This window comes from Lontra canadensis, unplaced genomic scaffold, assembly GCF_010015895.1.
Source record: "Lontra canadensis isolate GAN:19392208 unplaced genomic scaffold, GSC_riverotter_1.0 scaffold38, whole genome shotgun sequence".
Classification (NCBI taxonomy): domain Eukaryota; kingdom Metazoa; phylum Chordata; class Mammalia; order Carnivora; family Mustelidae; genus Lontra; species Lontra canadensis.
Genome location: NW_022631032.1, coordinates 264,847 through 287,817, shown reverse-complemented (window position 1 = coordinate 287,817; position 22,971 = coordinate 264,847). Strand labels below are relative to the sequence as shown.

Below are 22,971 nucleotides of genomic sequence, written 5' to 3'. Positions count from 1 at the left end.
AACAAATGATTCCTGGTCAAGTTAGAACTTAACTCCTGTATATTCAATTTCTGAAATGATTTGTTTAAATTTGAATCATTTGTAATTTTTTGAACTACAGACAAAACACACAGGATTTACTGTTGAGAATCTGAATTTTATTTTTTCTTTAAATAACATCTGCATCAACCTAACTTCCAAGGGGCGGAGGGGAGGCATGCTTAGAATGAGATCAGCTTAAAAAGGGAAAAAAAAAAAAAAAAATGTAGCCCATGAAAGAAAGAAGTCATATTAGTGTGGGGGATGAGGGGGGGTATCTGGACTCTTACATGGGATTTTTAATCACATTAATTTTTATCACCTATTTGTGTGTTTAATTTATAAACACTGATCTCAAAAATGAAGACACCTATCACTGTTTCTTGTATTTACACAAAGAGATGTGAAAAAGTACTGACTTAACATTAACCTTCTGCTTGGGAAAAAGCTATAGAAATACAGCTGAGGGTATTTTTTTCCTATCCATAGCATATACAAATAAACATGGTCCTATTTCTTTAGAAACAGATTTATAGTTGTAAAGTGGCTGTGTTTTACAACTACAGAAATATTCCTAAGTGCACAGTGCCTGCTTCAGTGAGGAGTTACCACCAAACAGCACTGGTTAGAGGGAGTTAACCAGTGAGGTCATCTCCAAACTCAGCACAGAACACGTGTGTGTGTGTGTGTGTGTGTGTGTGTGTGTGTGTGTGTATTTATTCCCTTTCTGTTCACCCATCAGCCCTAGAGGTGAAAGACACATGAAATGTTCTTGACTCTCTTCTACCAAATAACAACACAGATTGCTACCAGCTGTGTAAAACTGGATCTACCTTTCTTATCAAATAGTATAAAACAAATATTTACTGAATTCTCAATTTCTGAAATATTCTGTGATATCCTTCCAACTTTGTATATTAAATGTCCTCAGATCTTAGAGAAATCACAATGAAGAGTATATTGATGCTAAATTAAAAAAAAAAAGTGGGATAGCAAGTAAACTGTTACCAAAACATAATTCTAAAAATAGCTGTAAAATTAAGTAAACTATAAAATAAAACTGTCACACAATGGGCACTTTTATTAGATTAATAAAGGCTTAATGAAATGGCAACAAAGAGCAGAGAGAAACGAGAAAGATTTTAAGCCCAAAATGGCTTATTTCTTTGCTTTAAAGTCCTTCAGCCAATAAAAAAGTATTTGTATGAAACACACGAAAATGCTGTGAGGGTACAGTAACTGAACTACAGTGAATCAAATTTTATGTTTTTTTTTTTACATGTTCAGCTAAGAGGGAGATGGTCGTTATTCGGTTGAAATAATTTCTATTTAAAACAGTCTTGTGACAGAAAGCCTTTTCCTGAAGCCCACCAGAAATGCTTGATAACAGTCTCAATGAAATCAGTCAACTGATTATTCTTTATCTTCCTTACCCTGTGTCACAATCCAGTAGCTCTGTCCACGGGTTCAAAACATCCATGGTTAACAGAACACCGACTTACCTATACAACATCCAAAATGGGTACAGAAAGGATGAAACTGTCAACGGAAGCAAACAGGGAAGCCGCTGCCGACTTGGCTTCTAAGGCAGCCCTCTTAGCCAGCAATGAAGGGTGAGACCTCTTTCACGGGATGTACCCGGAGTTGCTGAAATCCGAATTCACCTATTTGAGGCACTCTTCTGTTAGCTAGTCCTCTTTCACATGATAAATGTAAACTGAATTTTCATAATCAGATAGCTACTGCATATAGAGCATTACAGATACAGACAACAACTTAGCGGGCTACCATCATCTTATATACAATTGATAGCTCTTCACAACATCTGGCATTTTTTCCCCAGAAAAAAACTGACACTGAGTAACATGAGCTAATGAATTAGTTGAACACGTGCCACCACAAATGAGACAAGCAGGAGAGCAGGTTTCTTATCTTCAAGGACTGAATCTAACTGCCACACCACTTGTACTATCTTAATTTGTCACTTCAATACAATAAAACAGGATTTTAATGCCATTTCCATTGTTCTTGCATTCGAAAGGCAACTGATGGTTAAAGTGCCTCGAACACACATAAATTATTTTTATCCCATGACTTTATTTTATGTTTAAAAAGGTGGAATAGCAGAAGGAAAAAAAGCAGGACAAGAGACCTTGAAGTTTTCTTTCTTCACATGTATGCAGAGGTGATTATATTATGGGTAGGATTCTGCAAAAATAAACACATTTGATAAATTAAGGTATGAGACAAATACAAAATTTCTAAACTTTATTACTGCAAGATTATAAAAATACTGAAGCTTAACTGCTTGTCTGCTAGTTTTATTAAATTCAAAATATCACCTAATGTAACAATAGAACAATTTTATTAACATGATGTGTAAATCAAAAAATGCTGTTAATTTATTTTTGATGGCAAAAATTTAAAAACCTATTAAAACCAATCAGCAGAAGGAAACTGTGTATGACTGTGTTGGGTATAAACCTCTTCAGCAATTATCAGAATGAACTACTTAAAAACCATCAGGCTGAGAAACCCTATCATTAAGAAACTATTCTTTAAAGTTCGTTCCTGGTAACTTTTATAAAATGGTCAGAATGAAGCAAGGCTACTACCATTTTGCCACGTTTATTCTTTTCATTGGCTTTGCAGGGTACAAAATAGAATTACTAACAGTTGACAAGGTTATAAATCCCAAGGGTTGGGAAGGGCCTTAGAGACTAAAGACAAGTAAGGAACAATGAAAGTTGGGGTGGTTTCCTCATAGACAAGTGTCATTACAACTTAGCTCTTGGGACTGCCCTGGACTCCACCTGACACAGACACTCTGGAAGGAAAAGGCATGTTCTCAGTAGCAATGGTAACACCAAGATGTCACACTGACCAGCTCAGGGAAGTGACATCGACCATTATGTAAAACACTGGCTGGCTTTAGGCTTCTTCATTTTATTAAAGACAGAAATGAAGCTTTTATTTTTAATGGGTTTCTGTGATTTTCATGAATTTTCTCCACCCCCCCATCCCCGCCCTGAACCACATTTATAAACAAAAATTTCAAGAGAACGTTGGTACTGAAGAAGAGAATCTCCAAATCAAAAAGGCTCTCAAAATGTTTATTTCTAACATTAATATTAATTACTGATAGTAATTATGACAGCGAGGAAGATATAACAACCTTATGGCTTTAAGAGAAAATTTTCAGACACTGAAGTTGTATAAAATAATTTATGAACATAGACACTTTTAAAAACAATGAATTACTTTTGGATTGTGTTCAAGATGATTGATACTTAGTTTCTAGATACATTTTGTATACATCCATATATACATCTGTCTTAACTTCAGGGAGAGAGACAGAACAAAGTAACAAAGCATTACTGGAAAGCTTTCTAAGTCCTTCCTCCCTCATTCATTGCTGGGATGCTATTCTGATGAGAAGGATCTGAGCTGTGCTTCCTTTTCTAGCTTGCTTTCTCAAATATACTGTCCCTCCAATAGAGGAAAACAGGTAGTCTGGCTAAAGACCTTTCCTGAAATGAATGCAGCTAGGGAGGGAATCTTTCATTTTTCTATTCCTTCCAGTTCTGAATGTGTTGCATGCTGCCTACAGGGCAAGGCTCACAAATGAAGTGATTAATTAAATATTTTAAATACATGATAATGGCTTAATTACAGCATTTTCCCTTTCTCAGTTTCTTCAGTAAAAGCAAAAGACTTACTAATTATAATTCTTTAGCAATAATCAGCAGGTTACTAAGCTACTAAGGCAAGTCTTTAAATATGTAATACTTTATTTGGAACATGCTTCCAATGCCAGACTACAGAATTAGACAAGAGTCCACACATTCAGAAGAGTACTACATTCTAAGGCTATCTGAGTTATTTTAAACAACAGAAATATTTTTAAACATAAGAGAATAAGATTTAGGAAAATTTTTAGGATTACTAGTCAAGCCAAATAAATGCTTTGCAAGTTAACATACACATAATTACCTACTGAGTGTGAACAATGAGCAATAAAATAATGAGGGCTACAGTCCAATTCTTTACATGCAGAAAACTTACGAGCCACGTGCATATTATGAAACAGCTTAGAGCTTTGTTTACCTTTGTTCTGTTCAAAATGAGTTCTAGAGGATATTTTTAGTTCAGCCAGAAGACAATCAAGTATTCAAAAGGGACATTACATGTATGAAATGTAGAATTAGTTTCAGAGATTCCTGCTATTAAAATTATTTAATTACACTAAAACTGTTATTAAGGACAAGCAAGATATAGTCAACTATAATGATAAACTATAATAATAAGTTAAAAAATACAAATTTTGCATCTAGTCAGTACCAATGCAGTAAGAGGACTTTTACTTATTACCATTTATTTCTCCTGATGAAGAGCTTCAATAAAAGCATCAAGTTTTTCTTGAATTTCTCTGACTTTTTCTGCAGAGATAAAAAGATAACAAATTAGTTAAAAGTGGATTTATTTTTCAAGGCAACACAAATCTTAAAAGATAATTGTCCAATAAATGGTCTGGGATACTCTATTAGGGAAAAGGGAAAAAAATTACTTTAGCATCCCATACTACCTTATATCGAAAAAAGATTAAGATAAATTGTAGTAGTAGCTCATAACAATTTTCTGGAAAGGGGCATGTAGAGTTTGTGACAGACCCCTTTCAGAATATTAAGAGTTATGGAATCTTACACAGAAAAATGTATGTATAGATACATATGTAATTGTGTATAGAATTTTAGGAATTCTCAGATTCTTTGGAGTCCAACCCAGGACTCAGTTAGCAATATCTGGAACAGAGGAAAATATAAAATAAAATAATGAAACCATTTTTAAAAATTAAAAGTGAATACAGGTGAGCATTGAACAGGCCTTAGACTGGAAAATGACTTTCCAGGATAAACGGGAAAAGTTACAAAGGGTAAGATTACCAGTAAGACCACATTAAAATGCACACTTTATATGTCAAAGTAAATCAAAGAAATTGCAGGAAATATTTGCAACAAACATGAAAAGGGCAAAACACTTAAAAAATACATATAAAAAAGGTACTTTTCTAGCTATAAATGAATATAGTTGAAAAACACTGCAGGCACTGAAGACAGACTTACATTATTTTATTTGATTTTAGGTTTTCATGTTCATAGACTTCCAAATAAAATCTATAACTTCCCTATGAAATATAAAGATTTCCTTCACAGATACACACTAGTCACAGTACATGTCAATTTCCAAATGTTAAAAACAATGGAAGTTGTGATTTATTCTACTTCATTGCCAACTTAATAATGCAACTCCTCCTTCAAAATATAGCTTGTGGTAAGCACAGTGACAAATATTTTTGTTCTTTTAACACAATTCTATATATTAGTGAGAATTATCAATTAAAGTAAAGTGACTGGTTCAAAACTATTGATCTAGAAACAAAACTGTAAAGTATTCTGCATTATAGCTATAGAAAAACCATTAAGATTTTCAACATTAGTATCTTTTAAAAAATTTACTTATTTATTTATTTACTTACTTTAGAGAGAGCAAGAATGCTTTTAAGCAGGAGAAGGGGCAAAGGGAGAGGGAGAGAATCTCAAGCAGACTCTGTGCTGAGCATGGAGCCCGATGCGGGGCTCATCTCATGATCATGACCTGAGCTGAAACTTCAGGTTTCAGATACTCATGTGACTGAGCCACCCAAGCACCTCAACATTTATATCTTTTATATTTAAAAAGAATCTGCAACTAAAGACGTTAAGTATTTCTATCAGTGAGACAGTAGTTTTGATGAACATCCAAAGAAAGGGAGACCTGTCCTCTTCATGAATTCTTATTAGCATTATAGGAACTCAACAAAGCCTGTATGGTTCCAGATCAAGAACATAACGTCTTCATCTTTTTTTGCCAGTCATTTAACACTTCTACCTCTTGGTATTAGTCTGAGACTAACACAAAATCTAGATATAGGAAAAAAAAGTATATTGTTTTAATCAAACTATTTACTGAGCAAACATGAGAATAGATATCGCAGAGGTGGCAGTAATTCCTTGTATGTGAAAATAAACTAGAGAAACTGGAAAAAATAATCCCAACCCATCTCATGGAAGTTTAGTCTGTACTTTTTGACTATAAACAGTCAAACCCAAAATATACAACCTTTCTCAAAATAAGGCTGTGTTTTTATTTTTAAAATTAATTCATTTGTTGCTTAGAAGCATTTTCACCCATTTTCTTCAGTGAGTATTTAGAGAGTTCCATGTAGAACAGTTCATCAGTTTAATAATTTTTTTAAAAAAAGGGGAGAGTAGGAGAAATGGAGTTTTCTTTTCTTAAGATTTTATATATTTGACAGGCAGAAATCACAAGTAGGCAGAGAGGCAGGCAGAGAAAGGGGGTAAGGAGGCTCCCTGTCAAGCAGAGAGCCCAATGCGGGGCTCGATCCCAGGACCCTGAAATCATGACCTGAGCCGAAGGCAGAGGCTTAACCCACTGAGCCACCCAGGCGCCCTGAAAAGGAGTTTTCTAAGTTGTCTCACAGAATTTTGGAAATGAACAGGGTATTTAAAAAATCATCTGGCTTAAATGGCACAACATATGGAAATCTATACCAGGTGTTTAAAGCCTTGGCAGCTCCTCTAAACATTTCACCGAGAACCACTTCAACTTGGGAAAGCTGTAACTGTATGAAAAGGAAATCTGATTCCTCTTCTCCACGATCTGCGTACAATCGGGCAGCTGTAGGGCCAGCTCTATCCATCCTTTTGCCCTGTCCATGACCTCTATCCTCAGCTGGACAGACGACCTGAGAGTGGGTAGTATAGCACCATCACTCACCAGAGACTGTTCAGAGCAAGATCTATTTGTATAGAAAGAAACCAAGGGCTACTCAGATGGAGGCAGCTAACTGTGGAGTCTGAATCAAACTCAAATTCTTCTAAAATTAGAGATAAGCAGTGTTTTTTTTTTCCCAAATGACAGTAAAAGACTTATCTAATTAACTTTAGTAAGAAAACCACAGAATAAAATTGCCAAATTTCCCTTCCAAAAAGCTGTTTTTACATATTTTACAATTAGAATATCAGGACACCATGCCACTATACTCTGAAATCCCAAGAATGACACAAAGGGTATTTAAGTAAGTAACCAGGAAGTAATGGGGGTAGAAGAGAAGAGAGAGGAGAGGGTGGAGGTAAACAGTTTAAGTAAAAAAAAGAGTAATTGTGATAAATGTACCCTTTTTACATTAAATTTAAAAATTTATTTCTGCGTTTGTTCATTCATTTAATACAGCGCACTTAATGGAGTGACCTGGGGATACAGATGCTATCCTGACTTTGAGAAGAACTCTTCGATCACCTCCTACCTACCTCATTCTAAGTCTATATATATAGTGTCTACTATATTTGGAATGATTTTAAATCCCACCTTTCATTTGGTCCTCACAGACCAAAGGTGTCACTGCCAAAGACGAGGACATGAATCCTGGAGAGGTAGCTTTGTGACATCACTAATTCAGAAACATACCAGATCTGTTACCATATACACACTCTAAATGGTAACAAAACAAATGCTGTTATTTCAAGTGTGTTTGTTTTAAGTTTTACCTTCTTTGTGAAGTAAGACACACTGTGGTAAAAGTTAGGGAATGGATTAGTTACCAAGCAGGCTCCCAAGTATGTGCCTAAGAATGACTAAAAAACTCTTACTTCTTAAGGAGGACTAGATCTGCACACATTTGAAGAAATTCTTGGAAAATAATACAAAAGTACGAAACTGGACAAAAAAAGTTCAGCATCTTCAGCATCTACAACAATGTCAGACTCAATATACATGCTCAATAAATACTCAACGGGTGGTAAGCGAAGTTCCCAAAAGTATAGCACAAAAAATAAAGGCTATAGGTTACTAAGAAGGAAAAATATCACTTAATAGGCTTCCTGGGTATGATGCCAATGACCAAGAGGACAGAAGTCAGGAGCAGAGGCCAGAACTAGAGCCACCCTGGGAACAGGAGGCAGGCTACATACACACTGACCACGAAGGTCAAGGACAGCTGGTGGGTCACCCAAACCATATAAGCAATACAGAAGAGAATACTCAGCTCTAACATTATCAGTGTAAAGAGAAACATCAATTTGATTATTTCACCTTATTAAGAAGACTAAACTATGCTGACTGTGCGCGTGCATGCGCGCACACGCACACACACAGAGCTTTAGAAAGTAGACATTTCATTGCTTGCAAAGAAGCTATATTACCAATAATAAACAGTATTATTTCTTATATTTGAATTCATTCATTTTAAATTCTAAGTTTTCAGCTCTTCTTATGTACAAACTGTCATCTAACTGCACACAGGAAATAGAGTTATCTGTAAAAATAAGGTTAAGTGTTAGCAACTAAAACTTTCTACTTTCTGATCCTTCCAAATTAAAGTCCCAGTATTAGTGTTTTCAAATTCCAAGATATTACTTTACTTAACTATTTTGCTATTTAGAAATTATTTTCCCATAGAAATGTGTATACAGATTAGCATAGCTAATTACAAAACAAACTCCTTTTTCTATTATATATTTGCATTAAATATTTATAGCTAGAGAATGCTTATAAAATTTCAGATTAACTTGATAAATTAAACCAACTCAGGAAGGGATTAACAAACCACTATTTCTGTTTGAACTGCTATTTCGATTCTGAAATAGGCAATTCTACATATAGTGAATACGGAGTCTACTTTCCATTTATCCAATGTTTACTTAAAAGATGAACTATTTCAAACATCAATTCATTGTGCTTCTTGAGTCATGAATATTCCCATAATCCCCACCGCATAAACCATCCGTCTCAGTGAATGAAGTTCCTTCTCTTTTTTCTTTTCTTCAGATGACTTGACACCCATTCATGTTTTGGGTCTCTTTATCTCCACATGAAATGATACTGCTACTCTGGATTTCTTTTTGAAACTTCTGATACTTGCTCTAAAAGTCTCAAATATAGACTAATCTGTAATTAGGTTTTGAATACACTGTGAATACCAAAAGACCAAACCAGGGAGAAGGTTCACTTCAGTGGTTAATAACAGTTTAGAATAGGAACAAAGAATCACACACAAAACACTACTATATGCGCTGAAATAAATCTTTTACAACTTCTGAGGTTTTTAAAGAAAGCACAAAGAAACAAACTGCAAAGTTCCTCATGCAGTGTACTTTCAAGCAAACCACACATCCAAAGATCAAAATGTACCTTAACAGAACTGTTTTGTAACATGCTGCATACCTACTTTGTACCAAGCTTGAGGACACCTTGTAGGTGAGATTTCCCTGTAAAAAAGTTGGTTCACTAAAGGAACAGTTTTTAAGATGTAACATTTGTTGTTCCTAAAAAGGTTTGCCTTTTATTAGACAATTACACTGCAAGTGCTCTATAGAACTTCAGTATTTAGAGGAATTATCTAGAGTACAGGGAAACAAGGAAAATACCCAACAGATGAAAAAGGTGGACAAGAATCCAGATTTAAGATTCTCAAAGGTATAGTCAAAACAGATTTAGCACAAGTAAAACGGAGCACCTTTTATAGTCAATGAGAGGGAAAACCAAAAAGATAGTCAAACGTGTAATGCTAAATTTCATACTTCTCCTCTAAATCTTGGCACTGTAGTTTTTTTTCCCCCTTCAAACAGGCATGGCTATTTTTAAAGGCTTATTAATGAAGATGAACAGAATACTTCTGTTTGTTATAGAAAAAGGAGGCATCATTTCCTATGTTCTGGAAAGCTGTTTGAGACTGATATAGTAATTTCAAAGCTGGGTGGGGTCCCTGACTTCTAGGGGTCTGCTGAAGGTGGTAGCAGAGTTGTCTGGGTTATTTCTATTATCTCAGGAAATCTTTGGCCAGAATTATGCCTACTCCCAGAATAATTATTATTTAGTCTGATAGGAGATATAATTTTAACTATGTTTCTAATGAAAAAGTATATATTACTGTAGACAGATCTTCCAAAACATAGACTTCTCAGGAGTATATAATGAAAGGAGTGTTTTAGGACAACAAAGGTTAGAAACCCCTGCACTAACACCCCTAATAATCAATGGGGTAGTAACTTTATATGGTTTTTATAAAGATGAGAACATAATGGATTAAGAGCTATGGGACAGCGTAGTCAGCAGAAGCAAGGCTTCTAGTCCTTCCTTTGCCTTTAACATTCACAGTCATGTCACAGCCCCAGTTTATGTGTAATGTGAGGGACTATCCAGAAGAATTCAAAGCCTGCATTCCTTTAAAACTCAGAACTGAAATGTACTATTCTAACTGATCATATCTTTTAACTGCATCCTTTTAAACTTGTCTTGTTTGCTCCTTACTACTTTTTATAATTTATTCAGTATTAAGCACGGAATAAAAATTCAACTGCAAATGCCATTATTATTCTCACAGGGCTACATAATTTCAGAAACATTAGATTTTTTTTAAAAGATTTTATTTATTTATTTGAGACAGAGAGACACAGCAAGAGAGGGAACAAGAAGGGGAGAGGGGGAAGCAGGCTCCCCACCACCGATGTGGGGCTCGATCTCAGGACCCCGGGATCATGACCTGAGCTGAAGGCAGATGCTTAATGGCTGAGCCATCCAGGCTCATCAGAAACATTAGTTTTATACTATTGTATAAAACTAGAATCAATGTGGGGCAAAAAAGTGTCTTTTAATATCACTTGGCCTAGCACAGAACCTGCTCTGCAATAGACGCCTATGAAGATTCATTCACTGTTGGGTAATCTACTTAACCGAAACATAAGTCAAACAGTAAAGATGACTATTTTAAAAATTTGCTGTAATCAGACCCCCAAAACAGTATGATTTAGAAAGAAAGCTGCCTTAAGAAAGTCTATGAGATAAAACATAACTTAGGTCTAATCAATATACAAATAGCTCAGTGACTTGTTAGTAAATTTGCCTGCCAGCCAGCCTGCCTGCCTTCCTTTCTCCCTTCCTCCCTCTTTTTCTCTTTCTTTTTTAAAACTCTTAACTGCAAGCATTTCTACTAGGCTTTTTTGGCCAATATAATCAAAACCTCTTAAAACATTTCCATGATATATTAAAGCAAATTCTCCAAAAGACTTCAGGATGAATGAACACAGAGTAGCCTTACACTCAGCTCTTTCATTTTTGTAAGTAGATGGCCCTATAATTTCATCTCAGCTAGCTATTAATGCTTATGGGATCTGCCCTTAATTAATAGAGTAGCTCCATTCCAGGTGTTTGTTACTGTCAATGAGTATAAAACCTTGAACTTTCTACTGCTTGATTATTACAAGGCTCAGCTGCAAAAAGAAATCATATGTGAAAGACTGTATAGGGGATATTAGATACTATGTAAGTTCATCTTTAGATAAGTCAAACAGCTATGTATCTGGACTGCATCATTTTGATTTCACCTAGAACTACTTATGTTATTAGCCTACAATGAGCCAAAACCAAGAGCCCCACAAAATTCGTGATAATACGTAGTCATCTGATGTACTCTATCATATAACTCAGTGTTCTGTCTGTGAGGATGGATGAAATTTCCCTCAGGTGTTGTATGCTAGCAACACCTATGCTTCCACTAAGCAACTGCTGGGTCTGACAGCCACCAGCAACGTAATCAACTTTGCTTTCCATTTTGCATCAGCTGTCCAGGAAACTCAGGGCTAAATTTTCAGGTTACTTACAAAACAGAAGAACCCCTAAACAAGTATTTTGAGAGGGTACCAATCTTATCCCAAGTTTCACATGATCTCACGGGCCTTAACTTTCTCTTTCCTTTCACCCAACTTTCCACTTAAGCATTTCTACCTTTTGTATAGGATAGACCTTTGCAAGCTGCTGCAAACCCTCTTTTTGAAACAGGAGAGGGAATCAACAAACAAGCTAAAAAAACTAGTTCGTGGAAGGTGTACCACTAGGCAGCTGTTTCATATAATACAGCATAAAACTTGAGAAGTGGTCTTTTTACGCTGGTAATATTTTTAAAATCAGTAATTTAAAAACATTTTTGGAGGAGTGATATTTGTCCCATTAGGCTTCTATAAGTAACTTCTGCATGGGAGAAAAAAATATTTTTATTTCTGCTCAATGCTTGGAAAATCCAATCATATAAATATATATACTTGAAGCATTTCTTTTTAGCAACTGAAGAAAAAATAATAAATTTTTATAGGATTCATGATTGTCTTTTCAGTGTAAAAGTTAAGATTCTAGCATAAGATGAATAGTCATCTACTGTGAATTATTTTATTCTGTATCCAGTACATAAAATGTTCCATATTAATTACATCTATCAACTCAAATTATGGTGAAAAAAAATCTTTAAAAGTTATTCTACATACTAAGTCATTAATGATACATTGCTTTATTTGTCCCCCACAAAAGTTTAAATAAATACATTATTTCAAAATAAATACATTCCTTTTGTCTCCACAGAAAAATCTAAATATCAAAACAATTTCTAAAATATGATTGAGGCAGTTAATTGAGAAAGCTAAAAAATCTTTAGTAAAATATTTGGTCCCAATCAATTAAGAAAGTTTGAAAATAATCCATCACTTTTTCCTTTCCTATTTTCCTCTTCTTCTTAAAAGTATATTTTATTCTGAATTTTATTAGAAGGGAAGTTGAAACATTTTAAGAAAAAGAAAACCACCCAGGCAGCCCTTAAAGAGACAGGACATCATTTATCACCAGCGAAGACAGATTTATAAGAAGAGGGCCCCTTCTGTTCCTTTAAGGCTGCAAAACAGATGGGAAGTGAATGGACAGTCAATGGGACAAGAAAACACATGGGAGGTGCTGCTGTATGTATGTTCCCAGCATAAGAAAGAGGTCAAGATTGTAACTGCATGACTGGGTCCTGGAAAGGGTCTTTCTTCAAGCTGTTACAAAGACAAACGCTGTTCCTCATCCTGCTGTCAAACTGTTATAAATATTGGTTTGTCAAAAGACCTTCAGTGCTGAAGCTTTAAAAGGAGGCGTAACAGATGAATGAATCATGAGAATGATTCTTAAACAGTCAGCTCATTAATGTAATCTTTAAAAGTAGAAGAAAATAATATGAGAATAAAGACTGTAATCTGATTTATGAACCTTACCAAAAGCTTATGAAAAAAATATGGTACTAAAAATAGCAGGTTTCAATAAAGTTATGAGCTAAGTGAGATGAAAAACAAAAATGAAACACAATGATATTTCTTAACTTAGATGCTGCACTAGGACAAAGGATTATTATTAAATTTATCACAAGAAGAGCTAACAGGAATTCATGTTTTGTTAGGCTGATTCCGTAAGTTCTCAGTTATTTCTCACCAAGCCCCTGTAAAGAGGTATCATTGTTGATGCTGGTTCCAGTCAGAGTAAGACTCAAGGAAATGAAAATAACTTCAGAATTAGTTTTACATATAATCATTAATTCAGAAAATCACCTTCACATTTCATCACAATTTCTTATTTCCTACAAAAAAAGGAAAATCACAAAATTGAAAGACCAATGCAGAACACACAGTTTTATAAACCTATATATTTATCTTTTTTGAACAATGAAACCATTACATACATCTTTAGGAGACCAATTCATTGTTCTTGATTCTTAATAATTAGTTTAGGAGAGGAGGATCAAAACTAGCACACTGAAAATTATATAAAAACGGAAGCCAAATTATATGACTTTGGTCACCCACAAGCACAAACCTAAAGACTAAAGATGAGCAGATCCCAAAACAAATCTGAAAATAAACTATCTCTAACACATGTTGTTATCCCCAGCTTTGCCATAAATATTTATGTAACTAGCTAAATCTTTTCCCTCAATGATCATTAATTTCCCCATCTGAACAACGGGGGATTAATACCTCATAAGCTTCATATGCCTTTACAAGGCAAACATGGACAAATGTAACATGTTTTGGGAAGTACAAAGCTCTACACAGTTGAAGAGGTCCAAGCGGGATGTGGATCCCGAAGTACCAAATGCTGCGGTTACACCAGAACATACTTTCTATTCCTTAATGCTCACCTGGCTCACTGCTCTCTCCTGACTGTCAGCGATCTTGGAAAAAACAAATTTGGCAGAAGTGAAAATAAAAGATTCCAAAGTTAAGAGAGTGGATGGTTAAAGTGGAGGTAGCAGGCAAAAGTTCAAAGGTTTTTCTGGATAAGTCAGATCAAGGCAGAGGGCATTCAAGAATCAATCCAGTGGCTTTAAGATGGGGCCGATGTGAACATCTTCGGAGAAAGGACAGACATAATGCAGGCATAAGCACACACAGGAAGTGCCAGGGTCCTGGATACAAGGTGGATATTAACTTTCAAAGCAGAGTGATTTTCTATGTGTTTTGCTATGATATATCCTTTGGAATACCTGACCTATTTAAAGTAACTAGTACCATATGAAGAAAAAAAGGAGAAATTTCGCTTACTCTGATAAATGAAGAGTCCAGAAATAGGAGCAATGGCAAGGTAGTGAAGATTGGTAGTTTAAGAGAAAGCCAAGCTAAGATCTCCACATGAAAAATGTGTTCCAGAAATGTGCAGAAATTATGTCCCTAAGACCACATTAAAATTTTTGTTAGAATACAATGTTACAGTGGTTATCTCTGGGTAGTGGCAATTGTTTTAAAAATTTTGCGCTCTTTATTTTCTGATTTTCTTTCCAAAGACTTTATTTATTTATGTGAGAGACAGAGAGAGAGAGAGAGAGAGCAAGCAGAAGCAGGGGAACAGGAGAGGGAGAGGAAATTGGAGAAGCAGGATCCCCACTGAGCAGGGAGCCAGATGTGGGGTTGAAAGGCAAAAGCTTAAAAGACTGAGCCACCCATGTGCCTAGTATTTTCTAATTTTCCACAATGCAAATATATGTACTAGCCTATGATAGTAAGAGGGATTAAAACCAACATCTGAAATCCTGGTAGTGTACTTGGTGGAGACAGGTAGTCTGTACCTATGACTCAGAGAATGAAGTAGTGCCTCAAGGAGACTCAACAGGTAAGTTTAGAAAGACCTGAATTCCTTTATCCAGGAAACAGATCTAACTCAAGTGAATAAAAACCAGCAAACTCATTTCTACAATGCACAATACTAAGGAAGATACGAAACAGATGTCCTAAGAGAAATTAAAATGGACTATTTTCATACTTCGCAGGTAACAATGAAGCAGGGAAAATCTATTATCTTGCATGGGTTGCATGAGCTTGAAAACTTCACCAGTTCAAGAAAGATTTCAATTTGTTTACAGATGACAGAGTGGGCATTTACTGGAAATCAGAAGAATTCAAAGTGAATCACAACTACTGAGGAAGACCCCATGATGAGCAATTACTATCTAGTCCCATGAAATGTCTCTTGTCACCACAATCACCAAGAAATTATTTGAAAAAATCATCCGTCACTTTTAAGATTGATTATATCATGAATTAGATTTGTCATTTCTATGAATACAATAATTAAGAATATGAAATTTTTAAGGTAATTTTGAATTATGCTTATTTGGGGAAAGAAATTTAGAAATGTACAAAATAGTAAACAGTTAAAATTCCTTTGCTTTTAATTCCCCTCTCCAACTACCCTGAGAACCCTACTTCACAGAAGTTACCTTTTCAGTATGCACCAATTCATCCTCCAAGACAGTTCCTTTTAAAAAAAATTTATTCATATCTTGGCTTAATTTTATTTTTTTAACATAGTGTTTCACAGGCCAGTAGCCTGTTTTATGATTAGATTTGGTTCTCAATGACTAAAATGTTCTTTTTTTTCCATTTTAGCAATGGAGAGAAAATCGTAAAACAAAAACCAAAACACATCACAATTTAATCCCAACGTTAAAGATACTACTTCATTCTAGTAAGGTCTCAGTAAGGAGGAAGTGGTTAAGCGTTATTAGCCTGGGTGGGGGGAGGAGTTGAAGTTCTAGCTGAAAATATGCACACTGGCTTTTTTACATAACGAGAGACACATAAACACACTACAATATGTAAATAAGACCTACTTCAAAATGATAAACGAATACCTTTCTTATCTTTATTCTTACTATTAATAAGTTAAAATGTGAGTTTAAGGCAAAAAGAATATACTTGCTAATAAAACACTACCAGTAGCCTGTATAAGATTACAGAGAAGTAAATACCATTTTAATCATATACCAATTTATCAATAACCCTGAATGCTGCCTTTAAAAGATACACTTAGGCCATGAAAAATGTGCTTGATTCTAAATGCCCCATTTTGAGTCTGGATTTTCTCATCAATAACCTGGAAAGCACACCGCTCAGGCTTGTCATGTGAATTCTGTGTGTAAATAACTACTTCTCTAACAGAGAGGACTCTCCCTGAGGATTACTTTATTCTTTGTGTTGTCTGTCTGTCTGTCTCTCTCTCTCCCTCTCTCGCTACAACACAAAGCAGAGTCTACTTCACCTGTGCAGACTCAAGGTAAAAATAATTCTTCGCTATCTTCCTTAGTTTGTCATTTTCACTTACTATGAAAAATATTTCACAAAGGCAAAATGTAAAATTCAACTGCTTTTACCCTGAACAGATGCCTTAAAGACCTCAAACACTGGTAACACAAAACAGAAAGAAGTTATCTTACCCTGTATCAACAGGAGAAACATTCCAATCTGTTTTTTAAAATATACTAATTTCTACTAATAACCATTCCAAAAAGTACACAAAAGGTACCCGAATGTGGAAGACAATGAAAGCAATTCCAATCAACTTAAAAAATTATGAAAGTTTTTTGGTAAATTGGATGGACTGGCAATTAGGAAATCACTGGTGACCTAGAAGCAAGTGGTTTCATTAGGAATGAAAGCCGTATCACAAGATGTCAGCAAGGGAATGGGTGGGTGGAGACAGGGGAGAACACAGCAAATGCAAGCTGTTCTACAAGAGAAATGATATGGTAGCTTCCTGGCAGGACAGAGTGTTAGAAAGATTCCTTAGGATAAGAGTTAGCTTCCTTCCTCTTTTTTAAGCCAGGAGGAAGAGGAGGCTAATAAAGAATCTGTATTAAAAGGTCATGATTAAATAGTCACTGAACACTTACAATATATACCATACAAGATATGGTGCATTTATGAAATAACCAAATCCCTTTAGCAGAACAGATCAAAACAGATAAGAAATTTTTTTTAAAGATTTATTTATTTGAGAGAGTGAGCGAGCGTGCCTCACAAGCAGGGGGAGGAGCAGAGGAAGAAGCAGGCTCCCTGCTGAGCAGGCAGCTGGATGTGGAACTGGATCCCAGGGTCCTGGGATCATACCTGAGCAGAAGGCAGGCACTTAACTGACAGAGTCATGCAGGTTGCCTCCCCCTGCACCCCTACCAAATTTTATTTTTTAAACTGATTATTTCAGTTGATCTACTGTTGCCTACAGTGGGAAGTCTGCCTTCTGCTCAAATAAACAATACTGGCAGTAACTCAGTAAGGTTTTCAATCACTGGAGGAAGGCAAATAAGTAGGGAGGAGGAAAAATCCTGGTTGAGCAAGTGGTAATAGTCTGCAAGAAGGCAGACTGCAAGAAGGAAGAGACATAAAAAACAGACAAAGGGAAAAGACTGCTTAGAAATGTGCTAAATGCCAGGAGAGATGAGAAACCTGTACTGAGGTCTTACAATTACTGGCCAAAGAAATGAAGTAACAGTATTCAGATACAAGTAAAACTGAACGGGTTATGGTCCTTATACTTCATGTTTTCTCTCCAGGGCACCTTACTCTATTCTCTCTGATTGTGCCTTGAAAAAAAAGTAGGCCTCTCTAGGCCTACTTACCTAGAATTCTACAATTCAATGCTACCTGTTCCCTTTTCAAATCCCTTTAAAATTCATTTACTGGGGCACCTGGGTGACTCAGTGGGTTAAGCCTCTCCCTTTCTCCCTTTGGCTCAGGTCAGGATATCAGGGTCCTGGGATCCAGCCCCGAATCGGCTCTCTACTCATCGGGGAGCCTGCCTCCCCACCCCCTCTCTCTGCCTGCCTCTCTGCCTACTTGTGATCTCTTTCTCTCTGTCAAATAAATACAAAAAACTTAAAAAAAAATTTATTTTCTTTGGTTATATCAATAGACACAAAATGAATATGCTACTACAGACAGAGTTCAAATAACTTACCAATTTTCAATAGTCACATGGTTTCTAAGGGTCTACTGAAAGAAGATAAGTGTCAATTTTATCCCAGTTAATAAAACGACAATTTTAATGCTGTGAATAGTTAGAATTTTCTAGAGTATGGACTTGGGGGCAGGATGATGGGTAGTGGTGGTGCCTAGCAAAAATCCTCTATGGAGACTTGTTAAAATTTGCATGCCAGAGCCCTACCGCTAGAAAAATAGTTTTAAATAGGAGTTCTCTTTTCCATAATTTTAAGTTCCAGATTCTGAGTATAATAATCATTTTTTAGGATAATTTTCAGTCTCACACTACTTCATAGTCACTATTTTCATCCATAATGGCCTTCAAGGATAAGGCAGGTATGGAAGAAGTTTAGGAATGTGGAATAACCAACAGAAATTAAATCCGAGAGTATCTTGGTAGTCTTCCTTTCTAGATCAAGAACAACAGTATTGTTCTGGCTGAGGGTTCCATCTAGATATGTTCTGACTACCTTTTACTCAAGTTTCAACATAGCACAAAGATGTATTTCTTAACTACCTTACACACTTAGAATTATGCTTTATTTATTTATTTATTTAATGTCAGTGGTCTTTTTAAAAAAGATTTATTTTGTTTTATTTAAAGATTTTATTTATTTATTTGACAGAGATCACAAGTAGGCAGAGAGGCAGGCATCGAGAGAGGGAGAAGCAGGCTCCCTGCAGAGCAGAGAGCCTGATGTGGGGCTCGATCCCAGGACCCCGGGATCATGACCTGAGCAGAAGGCAGAGGCTTTAACCCTGAGCCACCCAGGCGCCCCAATAAAGAGAGAGAGAGCTCGAGTGAGCGCATACACGCATGGGGAGAGGGAGAGAGAATCCTCCTGGAGCGGACTCCCTGTGGAGTTCAGAGCCCAACTTGTAGGGCTTGGTCCCAAGACCTTGAGATCATGACCTGAGCCGAAATAAGTCAGCTGCTTAACAGACTGAGCCACTCAGCCACCCTTAGAATTATGTTTTAGATCTAATAAAAAAATGTTTAAAAATTTTTTAGTTGAAGTATAGCTGACATGCAATGTTTTATTAGTTTCAGGTGTACAACTCAGTGATGTGAGACAAGTCTGGTATTCTATGTGCACCACAAATGTAGCTCCCATCTGTCACCATACAGTGCCATTATAATACCATCAACTTGATTCCCTATGCTGTACCAGTAAAGGATCTTTTTAAAATTTAAGCAGCTATGGTGCATTTCTCTTCCAATTTTAGCTTTTAAAACAGCAGTACTGGTTCACTCTGCTCTCATGCCCTTTTTATCATCACAATTTCAAAAATACCCTAGTAGGCTAATAATGAACAAAACTTTCACTCCAAAAATAATTTGCTAGTGAGTATCTGGTAGCTCAGAGAAAAATAAAATTTCCATCTAAGTTTTTAGAGTCAAAACTGAATCTCATTCACACTAAGATACAAAGCTGGTAACTTTGCTCCTTTCTAATTATCAAGAGAAAGCACAGGATGGATTATAAGAGGAGACTGGGAAAGTGAAGAGACACAAAGACAAGCCCCACCAGCATTGTACACTCCCAAGAGAAACAAACTTTAAGTTTTAAGAAACAATTGCTGGCTGTCTGGGAGATGCCCAGGCATCAAACAATAAAGAACAGTCAACAGAGGCAAGAGGCCGAGCACGCTGCTGTGATTCCTGCTCCCTAATCCCTGGGCTCCAGTGAAAGGCCAGCTGTTGCCACCTCGCGTAGGGAGTCAGCAGAGCAAATTAACTGCAGGAGGAAAAAAGCTGCGGATATTGGAAAATTCTAATCTGCTAGGCTCTATTAGCTATACTATTTTAAACATTAGGGACATCAAACTGTATCATTAAATAAAATAAAGTATAAAGCAATGGCAGCCCAAGTAAAGGAGTTTATCACTGTTTCACATTTCACTTAGTAAATGAGATGGAAATACGAAGTTACTCAATTTTTACTGAAGCACACCTTCAATTTGTATAAAGTACAAGAAGCAGGAAGCAATACACTGAAGCCCATTACCATAGATTTCAACACTCCCAAGCCAAAAAAAAAAAAAAAAACCAAAAAAACCCCTCAACTTGGAGTAACAATGTTTATGCTCAAGTAAACATTCTCTATCTGTTACAACTGGATCTTGAAAAGCTGTGTCTGAATTTCGGGCAATGTACATACTATTTAACTATGGTGGAATTTGATAGATATTAATTTGAAGCATGTTTACAAGTCATAAATTAATTTCTTTAACCTGGTCAATGTCTTGGTTTACACTTTAGTGTTCCCTTATCTAGATGTTCTAATTCTATCAAAGTTTTCATATCATTTGAAAGTTTAAATATTAAATCACTAATATGTAGGTTTTTTCTGACGCACTCCATAAAGGACATTGTTAACTATAAGCTTCCAAATGTAACGGACCACGTTTTGTGTAATTACATTTTTCAAAGGCTTGAGTTTTATTCTCAAGTTAATTCGGCACAGTAGTTGAAGACATGGACTCAAATCTTGGCTTTACCACTTACTACCTATGTGTTCCTAGGCTTCCATTTCTTTATCTATAAAATTAAAAAAAAATGTCTGAACCTATGAGAACGCATATAAGGCACACAAACTAACATCTGGCACAGGAAAAGTATCCAAATATTAACTCAACATAAACAGTTTCAAGTTCTGATATAAAAATGAAATGTATTTTAAAATAAAAGGGAAAGACTATAGATCTTGGATCTAAATGATTTGTAACGCCCCTTTAACTCCCAGGTATCAATGATTCTTTGATTACATACAGAATGAAAATTCGGGCTTTAGTGAACAAGAATTTAGAAAGAAACCTAAGCTCTAAATCCCAGGCAATTGATATAAAGGTCCAAAACTCACAATAACCTTGTTAACAATTGATATAACATTCATATAACAAATAATAAAAGAATTCCACGCTGTTTTGCTGAAACTCACTTTAGCAACATTACAGCAATTGTTACCAGTGCCCAAATACCCCATTTCCAGGATAGGGTAGAACAAATTCCAAAATGTCTATGAGATGTTAGCATTATCTATGAGATGTTAGTATTGTTTTATATGATGACAATTATAAAATAGGTTTTATAAATCATAAAACAGTACCTTATGAAAAAACTATACCAATCTTCCCCTCTTCAAAGAAAGCATTAAAAATACAGTCTGTTTCAATAAATATATTGAAAACATTACTACAAATTTTACTGGGAATCCAAATGGATTTTATCTAAGTTGACACTGTATTTAAATATCCACAAAAAATCCTTTGAAATAAAATTTGCTACAAAGTCAAAAGAATTTCATCAAGGTCATAGTGGGCATATTTCAACACTAAATAGTTGTAGGTGGAACCAGATGCTGCAAATAAGGAATTAAGGTGGAAAGATGAGCTATGCAGGAGATGGGGTACCTGGCTGGCTCAGTTGGTAGAGCATGTGACTCCTGGTCTCAAGGTCATGAGTTTAAGCCCCACGCTGGACGTGGAGCCTATGTAAAAAAAGAAAAAAAAAATGTCCAGGAGGTAACTAAGCCTTTCAACACATTCAGAGTTCATATTTTTAAAATTCTCATTTTCTCTAAATTATTTTCATCTGACCATGATCCATTTATACAAACAAATACAGTTATAAAAATAAAATTAAACCATTTTTACACTTTTTTATGTAAAAATTATTTCAGATATGGAGAAAAGTTGTAAGAACACTACAAAGAACATATTTTTCCTGAATAATTTACTCTCATTACATCCCATAAAGCCCAAATATTGTATTGTGTACTTGCTACAAATGCAGACTATCTTCCTAAATAATCCCAATTTTACAATCAAAATTAAAAAAATTTACACTGATGTATCATTACCATGTAACACCCCATTCAAGTTTTACCAACTGTCCCAGTAACATCCAACAACATCCCAACAACATCCCAATAACATCCTGTAGAGCAACAAAATTAGGTTCAGGATTACACATTGCATTTTGTTTTCATTCTTTAGTCTCTTTCAACCTGAAATACTTCCTCACTATTTTGTTTCTCATGATCTTGATACATTTGAAGATTATAGGCCAGTTATTCTACAGACTGTGCCTCAATTTGGGTTTGTCTAATGAATCTTCATGATTGGATTTAAGTTACACATCCTTTGGTAAAAATATCCAAGAAGTGATGTTTGGCATTTTTTTACTGCATTCCACAAGGTGCACACAGTTCTAATTTGACCATTACTGGTAATATTAATATTAACTTTGACAACTTGATTAAGGTGGTTATTGCCAGGCTTCTCCATTGTAAAGTTACTCTTTTTCCTTTTTCAATTATTTTGTGAGGAGATACTTTGTGTGATTATATAACCACCCCATTCCTCATCACTAATTTTGTTCATTTATCTATATAATCCATTTTATTCATTTATATAATTATCAACTTATGGAATCCTATTTTATTCAGTGGGTTACAGTTAGTATTTGTCATTATTTCTTTTGCTACCTCAATTGTCCTAGTTTGGCTAGTGGGAGCCTTCTGAAGCTGGCTTTTGCACCTTGCTGACATGTCCCCATCATCCTTCAACCACTTCCTTCTTCCGTCATCTTAGGATGCTCCAGGTTCATCCTAATCTTTTCTTGCTCCAGCTATGGAATCCACCACCTCTCCAAAGAGTCCTGTTTCCTATGTATGACTTCTGTTCTTGACACTACAAGGGGTAGGCTCTTGTTTCATTTCTTTGACCCTCCTAACTCAGGACAATCAGTTGATGAAATCTCCAAAGTAAAGAAAGTAGTGAA

General features: G+C 35.6%; 1 protein-coding gene across 5 annotated transcripts in view; it reads right to left on the bottom strand.

Moving 5' to 3' along the window:
• Positions 1-1,081: 1,081 nt before the first annotated feature.
• Positions 1,082-22,971, bottom strand: part of OPA1 (OPA1 mitochondrial dynamin like GTPase) — a 92,812-nt gene continuing 70,922 nt past the window's right edge. For all 5 annotated transcript variants that reach the window (XM_032869269.1, XM_032869268.1, XM_032869271.1 and 2 more), the window contains 2 exons: positions 4,390-4,457; positions 1,082-2,226 (listed from right to left, as the gene is read on the bottom strand). In XM_032869269.1, the coding sequence (XP_032725160.1) occupies positions 4,427-4,457 (31 nt within the window). In that variant the 3' untranslated portion in view covers positions 1,082-2,226; positions 4,390-4,426. The remainder of the gene's footprint in view (positions 2,227-4,389; positions 4,458-22,971) is intronic.